General features: G+C 43.0%; 1 protein-coding gene and 1 long non-coding RNA gene across 13 annotated transcripts in view; one reads left to right on the forward strand and one right to left on the reverse strand.

Annotated features, from left to right (window-relative positions):
• BEST3 (bestrophin 3) overlaps positions 1–8,612 on the reverse strand; it is a 59,997-nt gene extending 51,385 nt beyond the window's left edge. For 2 of the 12 annotated variants that reach the window (XR_011496856.1, XM_070494170.1), the window contains exons 1-4: positions 8,050–8,325; positions 6,385–6,551; positions 2,996–3,090; positions 2,306–2,539 (exon numbers count right to left, since the gene is read on the reverse strand). Coding sequence is in view for 11 of the 12 variants with exons in the window: in XM_070494170.1 (XP_070350271.1) it covers positions 2,306–2,539; positions 2,996–3,090; positions 6,385–6,536 (481 nt within the window). In the remaining variant the exon portion in view is untranslated. Of the gene's footprint in view, positions 1–2,305; positions 2,540–2,995; positions 6,552–8,049 lie in introns of those variants that run through there. The other 10 variants (XM_070494171.1, XM_070494162.1, XM_070494164.1 and 7 more) reach the window with 8 other exon arrangements.
• On the forward strand, positions 8,503–16,302 carry LOC123279902 (uncharacterized). The gene is made up of 3 exons (XR_011496857.1): positions 8,503–8,640; positions 13,071–13,268; positions 15,982–16,302. It is a non-coding gene; the product is annotated as an uncharacterized lncRNA (long non-coding RNA).
• The last annotated feature ends 307 nt before the right edge of the window (positions 16,303–16,609 follow it).

Consider the following 16,609-nt stretch of genomic DNA (forward strand, 5'->3'; position numbering starts at 1 on the left):
CGTCAAGGAGTGAGTGATTTCCAGATTCCCTCGGGGAGGCTGAGGTTTCGGCGACTGGAGAGAGAGAAGTATTCCAATAGCCCAAACGCCTTGGAAAGGGGAAAAGGGCGGATGCTAGCACATGACAGGCACAGGCACAGACCTGACAGGGAGTATTAGTATGATGAAAACTACACTGGAAGGAGATGAAGTGGTCATTCTCCTGTCCATCTCACCATCTCTACTTGCCCTCAGACCCGAGAACAGCTCAGGCCTGACAGCGGGCCCCACAGGCCTCTCCATCCTGGCTTCCTGCCCGGGTGCCTTTAACATGAAGGTGGCACTAAGGGGGTGAGATTTGCTTTGAGAATTGGGCCCAGCGTCTGGTTCGTGTCAGAATGTACTCCCTTCTTTCCAAGGAGGCGTCAGGACTGGACAAATGTCACCTTTGCTCACCCAAGTCAACGTCAGCTCTCACTCCTCAAATGGAATGGATCCCACCCTTCCCATTTGTTTTAGGACTTTCTTCGGGGGGGGTATTCTTACTGCACTTGATCCTTTGGACGTCAGGATAAGAAAAGTCAGTTATCAAGTGGCATTTTCAACCTGGTCACTCGGAAGCAGTATTCCACTTTTAAATGTGGAGGAGGTGGCGGTTAACTTTCATTCTGAGTCCCTGCTGGTTTTACATCGTAATCCACGGGGCGCGTGCACCCTTCACCTGAACCCCCCACCCACTCCTCGCTCCATTGCTTCCCACATCTCTCTCTGCTCCCCTAACAACATCCTCTCCACTCCTCGCTCCTTATGTCCACCTTGACTTTCACAACCTCCTGGTCGTGGTAGATCAAGAAGACCTGGGATGTCACATCAAATGAGTCTGCTAAAGGGACCAGGGCACTGTGTGATGCTGCTGGAGTAGGTTCATTTTTTTTTTTTTTTTTTGAGGAAGATTAACTCTGAGCTAACTACTGCCAATCCTCCTCTTTTTTGCTGAGGAAGCCTGGCCCAGAGCTAACATCTGTGCCCATCTTCCTCCACTTTACATGCGGGACGCCTGCCACAACATGGCGTGCCATGGAGTAGGTTCATCATTAATAGCGAGACCTCACATAACACTCAGCATGTGCTGGGTGCGACTCCAATCACCGCAGACATTTACTAATTTAATCCTCACATAAGCCTACGTGGCACGTGCGACGGTGGTATCGTGAATTCTCATAAGCTCATTCTGTGGATAGGGAAACTGACAGTCAGGAAGGTGTAACCCGCACAAGGTTGTGTGGTTAGTCCGTGGTGGAGTAAGGCTTCGAACTCCTGCTCCGACTGTCTCTACTGCCCGTCTAAGAAGGCAAGACCAACCCAAAGAAAAGCCAAAAAACTCCAAAAACAAAAAATACTATTCCTAAAAAACAATCTATTTTCAAGGACATTTCACAAAAGGAGCCTGGACACAGCAACCTAATTTGAGAGTGTAATCAACATAAAGGCAGATTCATCTCATGGTTCTTACATCATCTATACATTCATTAATACTTTCCAACATGGTACCAGAGCTACGAACAACAACCCGGCACGATGGCCAGCATTTATTCAGCAAGTGCCGGGAATTATCTCATTTGATCTTCACCCCCACCCCCACCAGCACTCCCCGTCACTGAACGGTGGTTTAATAGCTTCTTTGCTAAACATTAATACACCAAAGAGAACCATCCTTCAGACATCCTGAGTCCAAAAGCCCAGGCAGATAAGTGCATCCACTTGGAGGAACAGGAGAGATGGGAGACCGCACTGAAGTTACCTTTGCTACCACCTCTCAGGTCTGTCCGGATGAAGACGCCCACTGCTGGTACCTACTAGAATCTACTTACGCTTTAGGACAAGTATTAACCTAGGAGTTCCAAGCCTGAATTCTAACTCAGGCAGGTCCTAACCTCTCTATCTGTTTCCTGCCTTCCTCATGTTTCATTGAGGTGCAAATGAAATACTATCTGTGAAAGTGGATAGACAGTAAAGTGCTTGAAAAACGTAAGGTAATATTCCAGATGGTTTTAATAAATGTGATAATTATTATTATATTAGATAAAGGCCTTGTGACTGCCTGCAACTTAACTTGAGGGTCACTCTGCCACTTCTCCTCCTTTGCCCCCCCCAAGGAAACGTCTTGAGGGCAGGAACCCCATCTTATTCATCTTTGCCTCTTAAGACTGTTTCTGGCACACAGTAGGTAATCAATGTCTTCTTCACGGAATGAATGAATAAAGGAATTTTGGAGGTTCTCCTCTAGGTTCAGAGGATGCTTGGAAGGAAAAGCCACTCACCGTACCTGCTTCAACCACGTGGTCCATCGTCGGGAACCGTTTGTACACAGCCGTGCTCACGGAGCGGAAGATGAGCAGGGATGTGAGGTTGACATAGCGCATCAGCGTCCTCCTGAGCAGACGCCCGTGCTCGTCCCTCCCGTGGACGCTGCTGGAGATGAGGAGCATCAGCCTGTCGGGCCAGGGCAGGTTCACAAACTGGTTCCACCACCGGTTTACTACCAGAGTGACATAAAAGCCTGTGGGATAACAGACACTGTAAAGCAATTTCTTACAGCAGACACGTTGCTGGCACTGATGCTTTTAGCAGAATTTTAGCCTTTTTAGAGTTTGGGGTGTAAAAATATGTTGTTATCCATACCTTATGATTTTGCCCTCCAGAAAAAATGTAACTTGTGCCTGGCAAGGCCGTAGCATCCAGTAAGTGGGTATTAGAACTCAAATATTGACGGCAAAAATGGAGTTAGTGAAAAGAAAGCTTAATTGTCCAAGAGCAGATTATTAGCTCAAACTGGTTTGGGGTTAATTAGGCAAAAGCAGGCCTGAAGGCAAGCCTTACGGAAAATTCTGGTTCTTTGCAAGCGGTGGCATGTCAGACATGCCTCTCAGCCTGGAAACACTCCCATGCAGAGTCATCGGCGTCACCCCAGGGGAGACAGCTGTGTGGCTGCATTCTGCGTGTGAGCTGTACTTACCAAGCACAAAGGTTACTGGAATTTGCTCAGCATATCTGTCACAGTAAATTGATAATTTTTCAAAGTAACGTTTTTGGGCTCCTGTAAGTAACAATCTGGAGCAAAAATAAAATGCACAGCCCTTTATGATTGTATTGATACTTCTGCACCTGCTTTGAAAGTGACATTCAGTGCAAACAGTTAAGCACAAATATCTTAATTTTTTTTAAAGGAGCAATACCGTTTTCTTTCCGTCTAAGTTGACGTATCTCAAAGATTTAAATTGCTAAATGTTTCAAGTACTAAAGTTTTTAGTACATAAATGTTATTGGCCATTAAGTAGTGGAATTTATTAACCATTTTATGTTAAAATACCTTTATTTTTAAACATTTATATGACTATTGCATTGGATTTGGAGCAGGATACCTTGTTGAGAGTTCATTTTTCAATTATTCATCAGGTACACTTTAAAAAAACAGTCTGGTTTAGGAGGATTAGAGTTATTAAGTAATTATTTAATAATAACCCTGAATTTGATATCTTAATCTCACTTTCTCTTGAATATGCTGCTTAGCACATTCTTAATTATACATGTTCTTCAAGGGAGATTACAACTGTTTCTTTTAAAGCCTACAATTATTCAAAATATAAAATAAGACTTAACAGAAGTGAAAATTTTTATTATTATATTTGGTGGGTTTATATTTATATTTATCAATGTATAAATTTAAATGTATATTATAAATCTAACCCAAACTCATTTTCTGGTGTCGGTAAACATAAATTCTGTTGGTTTTTTTTTTCTTCTTCTCCCCAGAGCCCCCCAGTGCATAGCTGTGTATTCTGGTCGTGAGTGCCTCTGGTTGTGCTGTGTGGGACGCCGCCTCAGCGTGGCCTGACGAGAGGCACCATGTCTGCGCCCAGGATAATGGAACTATTCTTGATGTTTGTGTTGTGGTGAGGGGGACTCAGAGTCAGAAGAAACGTCTCAAGGCAGGTGATAATAGTGATCAAAATCCGGACAGAGAAGCAACACGGACGAACTCACACGGATGAGTGTGTGCAGCTGTTTCAAGGGAGGAAGAATTCCTAGGAAAGACCCACGATAACACGTTATAACACGAGTCGAAGGCGTCTCTGGGTCAGTGGAGCTTGATAAAGGAAGCAGAGAGCTAGTGGGGTAACAGCGAGCCAGCAATCAGGGCAGGGAAGAGCTGCTGGGAGCTGCTGTGGACAGAGAAGGTGTGCGGGAGGCGTGGCTTTGCAGGAAGTGTCAGGAATTCCAGAGTCAGGAAGAGCTGACAGGAGAGGCAACTATGGCTGCACAGGCCTGTCAAGGTCACGCTGGTGACAACTGACAGCCAGACGCTTCCTGACACTCCAACAGAAGTCGTCAAAGAAGGGTTAAATGTGGACAGCATGGAGCACAGGTGCAGACGAACCAGGTTTGCATCCTGGATCTGCCTCTTACAGATACTTTAAATCTCTCTGATTCTTATCTGTACATGAGGATAATAATACCTGTGTGTTGGGATGCTATGAGAATTAAAGAATGTAATATCTATAAACCGCTTAACATACGGCGTCATTAGTAATAGAGTGGTTACTGCTCAGAACTGGCCGAAGGAAAAGTATTTAGTTAATAGACACATAGGACTTTTACTAGCTGGAAAGTGCTATAGTGATAATTTTGTCAAGTCCCCCCAAAAGTAGAAAGAGGTATAATTAATGAATTCTGGTTTTGTCGTATGACTTTTGCCAAGTAGAATTATTTGCTTATAAAAGGATTGAAAAAACTTAGGGTCATTAGTAGAAATGAGAATGAAATTATGTCTACACTTTCCTACAGGTGTGTTTGAATTTCTTGACAAATTCAGCCTATAGTTCTCGGTATACCTTCGATCCAGATATGAGGATCTATTTTAAGACACTTTTACAATTGAACACTTAAAAAATGAAGGATGACTTGAATAATTATTGCTATAAATGTAAGCACTGTTTCGTCTTTAGAAAAAATATACGCATACAATTTTGTGGGGTATAAATAAGATATTGGAGCAAAACTTAAGGCCCCATGGAGCATTTCTGGCTACACTACAACTGTTCTCAGGGCCATTCTATTCTGAGCAGCAGTAGCAGCGACAAATTCACATTAGTAAAAATAAACTAATGAGACAATTATCCTGAAACGTCGTGTGTCTTCCACTGTTGCATATGCTGAAGGATTAGGTGACACATGAAGAGTCAAGATAATATCATATTATATAAGACACATCTGAAAAATTATTAGAGTTTTCAAATAAAACTTTCCCTTTAGGTATTTTTCCAGAATGTATACCGATAGATACGTTTGTTTGGAACGGTAGTTTTGATGTGTGGCACAATAGCTCTTCCTAGTTTACTTTAGGTAATTATCAGCCAGCGAGCTGAACACCCCTCTTCTTCAGATGGGTCCCATTGCTGAAAAGAAGAATGTAGTTGACAGTAATGATACACAAAATTGTTCATCTGTAGAGAGAAGAAAACTAACAAACTGCTTTACATAGAAAAGGTGGAAATACAGCCTCAAAAACCTTTAGCTTTTCTATGCTGTTTTAGCTTCCCCCAGAGAAGAAATGTATGCAATCAATTTTAATTAAACAAAACTCACAAGGTTTCCCTTTAATAATACTGATAAAATTTCATTAAGGTGATCATTTTTAGTTATGAAAGTATTTCTTGGACATGACAGTGCTCAAATTTCCTGTCAATCTGATTGGCATAGCTTGTGATGTTATAAAGAATAATCTCCTTTTGTGAATATAACATGCCTCAAACTCAGAAGATATAAAGAAAACAAATTAGCTCTCAGGTCTTTTCTTCAGCTGAGGTGTTTGTAAGGTTAGTGGGCACATCCTGGACAAGGTCTCGTCATTCTAGGCAAAAAGAAGGAATGCTTGGATACCAGGTGTACTCGCCTGATCTACACCTTCACAAACGTGTTAATTATGTGGGTAGTTGCTACAAGCTGTTGAGTCACAGATTGAAGCTGTGAACGACACAGCTGAGAGAGACCGAGTAACTATTTGTCCGTGGACTCGGCCGTTCTGAATCATCACATTAGTGAGGATCAACATATAAATCTCCCGTTGTATGCCTACACCAATGTTCTTGAAGGACGACTAACACTTCACTGCGATCAATCAATGTGGGGCTGGAAAGAGGACCGCCTGACACGATGAGAGTCTATGTAACGTTCCGAAAAAGGTTAGGTGTGGATGAAACGCCCCGTCCCAAGGGAAGAAGGTACCAGAGAGGATCATGAAAGGACACAATTCAGGAGTCATGGCCACCGAGGGCTCAGGTTTCTGAGACTGTATTCCCACATGGTATTTGATGGCCGTTTAGGGAGACGTGCAAAGGAAAGTACCTGTACACCAGACTTATTGCTGTGTAAAAACCAGCAAAAACAAGGAATTCCCTGTACAGCAGTTTGTAGATGCTGCCTCTCCACTTGCAGAGCAACCTATGAAATCCAAAAAAAGTCGCATTTGCTACTTTACTGGAGTAAGTGACAGTCATCGTGGGTAGTTTTTTCTAGAAGAGCAAGAAGACAAAACACAAGTAAAAAGCAGTGTTTAAAACTGAGCACAAATCTGTATCTCAAAGGAAACCCAAGCCAGCACCAGTCAGCTCTCTCCCCTTTCTGCCTTTCCCTGATTGTGCATTTTGGAATTTGGAGATGCCCTCCATCTGACTGATAAATCCTGATGGAAAAGAGGAGGAGAGCGTCTCTGAAAAGAGTCGTGTTAGAAATCTTTAGCTTGCCTTAATTTCTAAATATTATTTTCATATTATATAGCCATTGCTCAATAAATATTTGAATGAATAAATGAACTACTTCCTTAGGATATTGATATATTAATTGACATTTTCAAAAGGGGTGGCCAAACTTATTGTTTGGAACTTTATTCACTGAAGCACGTAAAGAGGTATTTATTTCCTCCTCAAATTTCCTAAGGAGACGTCCGGCTCTCCTCTTAGAGATCCTGGGACATTGTGGGGACGAAGCAAGCCCCCGTGGGAATTGGACGGATGGGTTTCTCTTGGTGGTTTCAGCGGACATGGGTTCTTTCTGGAGGAGCTCTGAGTGCATCATCAACACTTCAAAGGGAGACAAGGTTGGCTGCCCTGACCCTTGAGGAGGGCTTGCCTAAGGATGGTTCACTTTCTGTTTAAGCTGAACAAAACCAGGCCATTCTTTAGGACTCTTTCCACTCGGATCTGTTCCACGAATGTGTGGAAGATGAGAACTGGGCCCCAACGCCTAGTTTTCAGTGAGTTCTCTGGAATTCCACTGCTTTTCACCAAGACATTAAACATTCAGGTTTTGGGAAGATGGCCCAAAGCTAACCTGTGAAAATCCTGCTCAGCTGCTCTCCAACGTGAAGCATGCACAGATAAAATGAGGCTTTTTTGAAACCTTGTGGTTTTCTCAAAAGAATCTATGAGGAGAGTCTTACAGAGACATTTAGACTGAAATAACAGAGCTTTTAAGTAGAACTGAACTAGACGGAAGAAATAAATCCTACAGCCGATTCCTTACATACAGTAGCCTACAGCACACATTTCACTATAAACAAGAAATTCTTCTGTCTTTATTCAGAGCTGGGAAAACAACTCAACTCTAATTTGCCTAATTTCACCAGGGAAATGAAATTCTGGGGCTACATTCACAGTATTCTTTTGTAATCACAAACTTAAGCCTTCAACGTTACTGATTTTAATAAAGAAACCAGGGCTTTTTGGCACGAGTAAGTGGCATTATGAAGGCATGGGACTCACGCCACAAAAGCAGTTTCACTTTTGCATCTTAACCTTGTCTGTTTATCTAGTGTGAATACAGCCAAAATTGGGAGAGGAGCAGCATGAATTGAGCCCATTTCATAATCTGTTCACATGGGCACTGTTCTAAGTAGCAGCCCTCAGATAACTTCCTTTAACAGTTCACCCTTCTTTTTCATCTGTTAAAAAACCCCCGATCAGATGGAGCGGAGGTCAGAATTCAGCGCATAGGCACACTCTGTGCACTGACCTGTTTGTCTGGTCTGGAGTCCCCGCAGGAAGGAGAGTCTTGAGGCTCCCCACAGAGGTGCCGGCAGATCGGGTGGCAGTCTCGGGTTCACCCTTTGCTCTTGCAGGGATTTTCTTCCTGTTCTCTGGCCACCGAGGGGACCCAGAGTGTGAGGAGCACAGGGGTAAATGTTTTTCCCCCCGGTGGAGGTCTGTTTATGCCAATTTGCCCCCTGATGACAGTGACAGCCAGCAACAAACAGAAGCAACAGCTGCTGATGTTGCTTATTTCTAGTCTATAATTATAACTCCACCTGCCGCCAAAGTACCCCTTTGAATGAGGAGTCGGAGGCGACGTGAAGGAGGTTGGGCCGTTTAAGTCTGATTTTCATTTTGACTCTGCCCTGGGATCAAGGAAGAAAGACGCATTTCCCTCCTAAAGAGTTCTGACAAGGCTCCACCAGCCAAAAAAGGGGATTAGGACACTCTGTGTGTGCCTAAAACGAAGAGTAAATTCTTGTGAAGCCAAAAACTGGGGCAGACAAGAATATAAACAGGATTCTCATTCATTTGAGAGGCATTGAGAAGGCGCTTCCATTAAATCCATGAGCAGGTATGTCTGTGAGTGCACACGTGTGTGTGTTTCAGGAGAGCGCAGACAGTAATCACGTGTGATGGCTCAGCGTAGCGGGGAATGCTAACACATGGTTTGCTCGTTTATTTTCCTTCCGTGGTCAGCTAGACATTATTCAAAATGTCTTCTCTTAGGTTGATTATGCCTCCATATGTTCCTTCTTGAAAGAGACAGTTCAACAGTATTCTTTAAATAACGACATAATTTCAGGGCCAATTCCTAGGACCTTTCTAACCTTCTAAAGTAATGTGTGCGCCAAGCATTGCACCTTAAGCTTGAGTAAAATGAGTACAAAAAACATATATTTTTTAAGGAGAAAGATATAGGAAATAAGCTTATTCCGGAAATATATATACAAGTTTTCTACAGTATTCTTAAGTTTCGTATGCATAAGACTGGTTTCTTTGTCAAACTCCGAGTCCCTTAGAGCAAAGACAGAGTTGCAGGTGTCTGACTTCCTGCCCCCATCCCTGTTCATCCTTCCGGCACGGAGCCTGTGCGTGATGGATGTTCAATGTGCATTTGTTGTTCGATTATCAACTCATCGTCACTGTGATGCTTGTTAGTACACTTGGGGGAATCTGTGAGCATTTTAAAAACATGTACACAATGCTGCATATTTTATATTTGGAGTGGCATGAAAAGCGGTTGGATAGATTTGATGCTGCCTTTATAAAGGTTTGCAAGATTGATGAACGTCATAGAATTTGAGAAAATCCTAACTCAAGTGCTTATGAAATAGAAACGTTGGAGGTTTTTGTTTTTTTTTTAAATTTTCACTCTCATGCGTCCTATTGGATGTGCAGTGCCCTAAAGGGTGGCACGATTCCCAGCAGTCATGACCGCATGACCAGGGATCTCCCACCTCCACTGGACTCTGTGGGCTGGTCTCATTATTACACAGTGATTATGTTCATCTCTCCCATCGGGCTGTTTTGAGGGATGACTAATTAATGGTTGAGATAATATTCTAAATGTAATTAGTCGATAATGATTAGATTGAGTGAACAAACTCCCACTGCCGAGCCCCGAGTCTGGTGGCTCTGTCTATCGGTAGGGAAAGATGGCCTTCAGAAATGAGCTCGTTAGAGAGGACGACCGCTACCCATTACAGCTCACTCCAAAATAGCCAAGAAACCCCAAACTGCAAAGTTAACCCTTCATGTGACTTTTTGAAGACAATTTTAAAGTTCATTGTTTAAAATAGACATATTTTCTCCAGATTCTAAAAGTAACATATGCTTATTAAAATATAAAAAGTAAAACAACACACAAAGAACAGAGTCTAACCGAGTAGATTATCCAGAACCGGATACTGGAAGAGTCATCATTACTTTCCTTACCTAAAGCAGCTGCCGACTCAACAGAACAGAAAGGCATTGGTCCAAATTCGGAAGGGCATCTTTTCCTAATGGAAGGTACAGAAACTGTGTTCTATTTTAGGGATGAAAGCTTGGAGTCTAGAGAATTATTGCTATGGTGCTTAAAGTGTATCCTGTACTTTATAATCAATGATGTTTCTTAAATGGATGATACCACTTAGCTCAGGTACATTCCAGGTCGCTAAAGAAAAGAAATTGCAATATAGAACCCATTAAAAATCAGTTTAATTTCACTAGAAAAGTCATGCAAATCCAAGTATATTGTTTATTCCAAACAGCTGTGAAATTCTGTTACTTCGCCACCATAAAGGTCAAAGGCGGCCATTGTGGAAATTATGTTACTGGGTGGGTGAAGGGAAGATATAGGTAAATAGGAAAAATTCGATGCATAAATGTTTGGAGAACTCTAAAACCTCTTATGTGGTAAAGTGCATGGGAAAATGAAAAACGATTCTTGGTTCTGCTTCTTTAATATGGTGCATTGAGCATTCGGAAGACATCTTTTTAATTTCTTAACACATAATAGCTCGTTAGTTGTGGTTACTGCTGGGGAAGGTGGTGAGTAAGAGAGTGAGAGAAACTTCAGTTTTTGCTCCACAGAATTTTGTATTTTTGAAATAACATCCATGTTTTCATATTTAGTCACATGCAATAAAAAATCTCACTTGATGCCCCTTCCAAACTTATCCCTCAGCCCAGATCTTTAACCGACTCCAGACTTATCCTTGACATTCTCACGGACGTCTCAAGCCCAACAAGCCCAAAGCTGAGCTCCTGATCTTTCCTCTAAAACATGCTCCACCTGCAACCTTTCATCTCAGTCGATGAAAATTCCTTCCTTCCAAACGTCTAAAAACCGTGGAGTCATCCTCGGCTCCTCTGTTTCTCTCACACCACAGTCCAATCTTTCAGCAAATCCTGTTGGCTCCACCTTCAAAATATACTCAGAATCTGTCACCCTGCATCCCTGTCTCTGCTACTCCCACCTCGCGGAGCCACCACGTCATCCTCCAGCGGGTCTCCCTGTTTCTCCACTTGCTTCCTCAGCCTGTTCTGATGAGCAGGCAGAATGAGCTCCTTAAAAGCTAAGTCAGGAGAGTCCTGCCACTCCTCTGCTCAAAACCCCTCAGGAGCTCTCTGTCTCCCTGAGTAAGAGCCAAGTGCTTCAGTGGTCAGCAAGGTCTTTCACAACTTGCTCCCATTTCCTCTCTGGGCTCCTGTCCTGTTACTCTTACCTGGCGTATGGACCCTTCTCTAGCCGCATTTGTCTCCTTCCCTTCCCCGAACACGTCAGGCGTGGTCCCATCTTGAAGCCTGAGGAACAGCTCGTCTTCCTGCCTGGAGTGCTCTTCCTCCAGGTATGTGAGGGGCTGTCTCCCTCACCTCTTTCAAGTCTTTACTCAAATATCCTCTCAACGAGCTGGTCACCCTACTCAAAATTGCACACCTCCCTCCACGGCACTCCTGATCCCCTCCCTGCTCCACTTCTGCTTTTGTTTTTTAAAGATTAGCACCTGAGCTAACATCTGTTACCAATCTTCTCTCTCTGTCTCTCTGTTTTTTTCCTTCTTCTTCTCCCCAAAGCCCCACACGACATAGTTGTATATTCTAGTTGTAGGTCCTTCTGGCTGTGCTGTGTGCGACGCTGCCTCAGCATGGCCTGATGAGTGGTGCCATGTCTGCCCCCAGGATCCGAACCAGTGAAACCCCAGGCGGCCGAAGCAGAGCACGCGAACCCAACCACTCGGCCACGGGGCTGGCCCCTCCACTCCTGCTTTTTATCCACACCACTTATCTCCTTGAATGGACCGTATGATTCCCACATTTATTGTGTTTATTGTGTGTCTATCTCTCCTACACTGGACGTTTCCTGAGGGCAGGGAGCTGTCTGTTTTGTTCACTGGTGAAAACAAAGTGCCACCAACAATACCCAGTTCAATAAATACTTATTGGATGAACAAATAGAAAGAGCCTGGAGAGACTTCCACCCTTTCTCATGATTGTAAATTTCAAGAGGATGCGTTCCATGACCATTTCGTTAAATTGCTTTATATCAATGCCCAGAAAAGTGTCTGGCATCTGGCAGGCACCTAGTAAATATTTGTGAAATGGACAAGTGAACATATATTTTTATTCAGACGTTTAGCCCATCTTTTTCATATAAATTGTTTTTATGGAGTTAAAAAAAAAAGACTCAGTACTTTTCCCGTGGAGGTATGTGTCTCACAGCACTCCAGAATGCTCAAGACACAGACCATGCAGGGACCCCCGAGTCCTGGCTGCGTTCTCTCTGGACTGTGGCATGCTGCATCTGTATCCTGTGTGCAAGCTCTCCTGTGCGTTTCTGCGTCCTTAGCTAACTAACTCAGGAACTTGGAGAGCAGAGGTGTGAATGGCCGCCTCCAGGCCACCCGTCTGCAACACCACCTCTCGCTTTTTTTCTCTTACTGCTTCAAGGAGATTCAGACTAGGATACCACTGCACCTTAAATGGCAATGAGGACAGAGGCAGAAACACATGGATGCCTTCCACTTCCTGTTGACTCCCCTGTAGCATCATTCTGTTCCAGGCGTGGGACTGAGCACTCAGCTGCTGACAAGCACATTGGATGCCCCTTAAGAGGATAGTGTGATAAAGGATGAGTACAGTAAATGTTCTTGATGATGGTCTCGCTGGTGGCAATATCATTCCTGCGTCTTGTAAGGTGCCTCCAGGTTCTTGACCTTGAATGCCCTTCTGGGATGGGGATGTGATTCTCGGTGAAGATGAAATTATGGAAGTCCTTTAGTAGAATTTTAGACTAAATCCCAATAACAGAGGAATGGTACGTGAGAGATGTGGACACACAGCTCCACTGTTAAAGTGGCATCTCAGAGCACAGTCTGATATATTTTAATATTTCTGTGACATGAAAATTGAAGTATATTGAGGCGTAAGTACACCTTCTCTCTTTGCTCTTACCACCCCCTACATACCCTGATAGATTGGGGCTGACTCATGTTTTCTCTCATCCCATTTTTCACACAGGTTCATAATTGGATTAAATTAAAAACACAAAAATGAGTCGCATATAAGCACTCTCACAGGACCAGCTTCTGCTAGACGTCATGCCAGCCAGTGAAAATACAAATCCTGCCTTTAGGAGCATGAGGTGCATTTGTGTGCTGACAAGGCTACTATCTCTGACTGTAGAATTATCTTGTTGTAAGAAGAGAACAGAGAAAGGTGTGTAATGTACAAGTGTCCTTTCCTGCATGGTGAAACCAGGCGGTTGTTTCCTCCTCTTGAGCTTCCTTTCTGCAAACCCTTTTAGGAAAAGCTTAATTTTTTGTATTTAACATTAGACTATTTAAGAGAACCAGGATTGTTCCTTGCTAATTTCAATGATATCTAACAAAATTACATAGGAACTTACCTTTTGACCCAGCAATCACGTTTCCAAGAACCCGCCCTGAAGTATGCTTCTAATAACACAAAAATACATGTGTATCAAGTGATCAGTTGCAGCATTATTTGTAATTATGAAATGCTGGAAAGAACCTAAATTCCCGCATATAAACCCATATATAAGTACTCCATTTTGTGGATTACCGTAATCCACAAAATGGAGTAGTTTGCAGGTGCAAAAAGGACTGAGAACAATCTTTATGAATTGATAGGGGGTGATTTCCAGGATGTATCAGGTCAAAAAACAAAATACAAATGAGTATCTATAGCAAATAAGCACGAAAAGATGCTCAACATCATCAGTGATTAGGAAAACGCAAATCGAAACCACAGTGAAATACCACTTCATACCCACTATAATTGAAAAAAACAAACAGGGAAAATAAAGAGTGTTGGCAAGGATGTAGAGAACTTGGAATTCTTGTACAACGCAGGTGGGAATGTAAAATGGTGCAGCTGCTGTGGAAAACGGCTTCTTGGTTCCTCAGAAAGTTAACCTTAAAATTACCATATGACCCAACAATTCTACTCCTAGGAATATACTCCAAAATATTGAAAACAGATATTCAAACAAATATTTGTACATGAATGTTCATAGCAGCACTATTCATAATAGCCAAGAGGTGGAAACAACCCAAATGTCTATCAACTGATGGATGGATAAACAAATGTGGTCTATTCATACAATGGAATATTATTCAGCCATAAAAAGGAATGAAGTGCTGACACATGCTACAATATGGATGAGCCTCAAAAGCATTATGCTAAGTGAAAGAAGCCAGATACAAAAGGTCACGTACATTGTATGATTCCATTCATATTAAATATCCAGAATAGGTAAATCCATAGAGACAGAAAACAGATTAGTCCCTCCAGGGGCTATGGGGAGGGGAAATGGGGAGTAACTTGTCAACGGCTGTGGGGATTCCTTTTCGGGGTGATGAAAATCTTGTGGAACTCACTAGAGATGGTGGTTGTATCACAAGTGAATGTGCTGCGTGCCAGCGAGCTGTGCACTTTGAAATGGTCACTTTTATGTTATGTGAATTGTACCTCAATAGTGAAAACAGGGGCCAACCCGGTGGTGTAGTGGTTAATTTTGCGCACTCTGCTTTGGTGGCCTGGGGTTCGTGGGTTTGGATCCTGGATGTGGACCTACACACCGTTCATCAAGCCACACTGTGGCAGTGTCCCACGTGCAAAATAGAGGAAGATTGTCACTGATGTTAGCTCAGGGCCAGTCTTCCTCACTGAAAAACAAAACAAAACAAAACACCAGAGTACCTACAGTGTGCTTCTTTTCATGAAAGAAAAATGGGGAGATACTGCAATATACATGTATCTGTTTGAGCAAAAGGAACACAAGAAGGATTAAACCTAATGAGACTGGCTGCTCAGGGGTGGGTGGGAAGAATGAGGAAGTGGGAATGGGATGGTAGGGAGGGGGGTGACACGTACCTGATATTCCTTTTTGTGTCTTTATATGGCTCTGACTCTTAGAACCATGATCATGTTTCACCTACCCCAAAATAAAGAATGAGAATGAGCCAGGACGTGGGGAGAGCCCAAGTTAGAATACAGAGTAACCCACGGCTGTCACTGCACCGCTCAGGAACATCATCACCACACCGGAGGAGGCGGGGCAGAACCGGCCAACTCTGGAAAGAGAGTTTGACTGTACAGTGCAAAACTAAAGACAGAGCTGTCCACCAACGTCGCACTCTAGTTAGCCAGTTGTTTTCCTCGGGGTGTGGGTTAGCAATCCTGAACCCCTTTATCCGTGTACCAGGATTAAGCAAGTAAGTAAAGGGCTTCTTGGATAAACGATTGACTCCAGGGAGAATATAGATGAGCCTGGAACATTTTGTGGTGCCAGAAAGTAAGGAAGTACTCAAAAGTGATGGGGAGTATAAAACGATACGGGAACCAACTTGAGGGAGCTCCCAACGAAAGTTGGGATAGACTGAACTAAAAAGTAAATAATGACAGTAATGGATTATGACCCAGAAAATAAAATAAAATATCCCTGAGTCCATACTGATACAAATAAATCATTGAATAAATAAATAGATGGAGAGAAGGAACAGCTCTTCTTTAGTAAAGATAGAAGGAATGAGAGAAATAGAAAGTCATTGTAAGGCAAAGAAAAGAATCACTAACAGACATTAGAAGTAGAGAAGGTAAGGATGCTGAGAAAGAGGACATTTGCACAGTCCTCAAGTATCTCCCCACAAGAGAGCTTTAGTTACAAAGAGAAAAATGGTAACTTTATAGAGATGAAACCTGCTGCCTCTGTATGACCCAGTGATCAGAGTCAAATTCACCGGTAATAGGTCATATCAGGACCCTTAGGACAATGCCCTGAGGAGGGCACAACCTCAATTCTGTGATATTCTTGCCCAAAACACCCAGCCACAATCTAACCATGAGATAGCATCAGAGAAAAACTGAGGGACATTCTACAAAATAACTGACCAGTGCTCTTTAAAAGTGTCAAGGTCGTGAAAGACGAAGAAGATTGAGGAGCTGTCAGAGACTGGAGGAGACTGAGGAGACGTGACAGCTGGATCTTGGACCAGAAAAAGGACTTCAGTGGGACTACTGGTGAAATCAGGTCAGCCGGGCGGTGGCTGACAGGACCATATCAGCGTACTTCCCGGCGTCGACCACTGTGCTACGCTCAGCTAAGACGTCAACATCGGGGGAAGCTGGAGAAGGGCCCGGGGAACTCTGCACTGTTGCTGCGACTTTCCTCTAAGGCTAAACTTTTTCAAAATAAGTTAAAAATAAAAAAAAGTCTTTTTCATTTAAAGTTTTTTTTTTGTTTATTTTGCTTGCTTTCACATTTAGCTTGGTCAAGCTTTCGAACATACGTTTCGAGGAACACCATTCACTTTCCCTTTCAAAAGAAGTTTTAAAGGATTAAGGAAGGAAATTGAGGATATTAAATTGAGTTGCCTCTGGTCCCTCTTTCTTCCTAGAGAAAAGATTCTATCTTAACAGGAAAATGGAGGGCAGGAAGCGGAGGGGAGCCAGTGGGTTGGAATGATCTGGGGAAGTTGTTGCCATGCCTAAGACTGAATGAGAGAGGGGAGGGAGAAGTTAGTGGAACCCAGAGA

The sequence above is a fragment of the Equus asinus genome, chromosome 22 (genome assembly GCF_041296235.1).
Source record: "Equus asinus isolate D_3611 breed Donkey chromosome 22, EquAss-T2T_v2, whole genome shotgun sequence".
Classification (NCBI taxonomy): domain Eukaryota; kingdom Metazoa; phylum Chordata; class Mammalia; order Perissodactyla; family Equidae; genus Equus; species Equus asinus.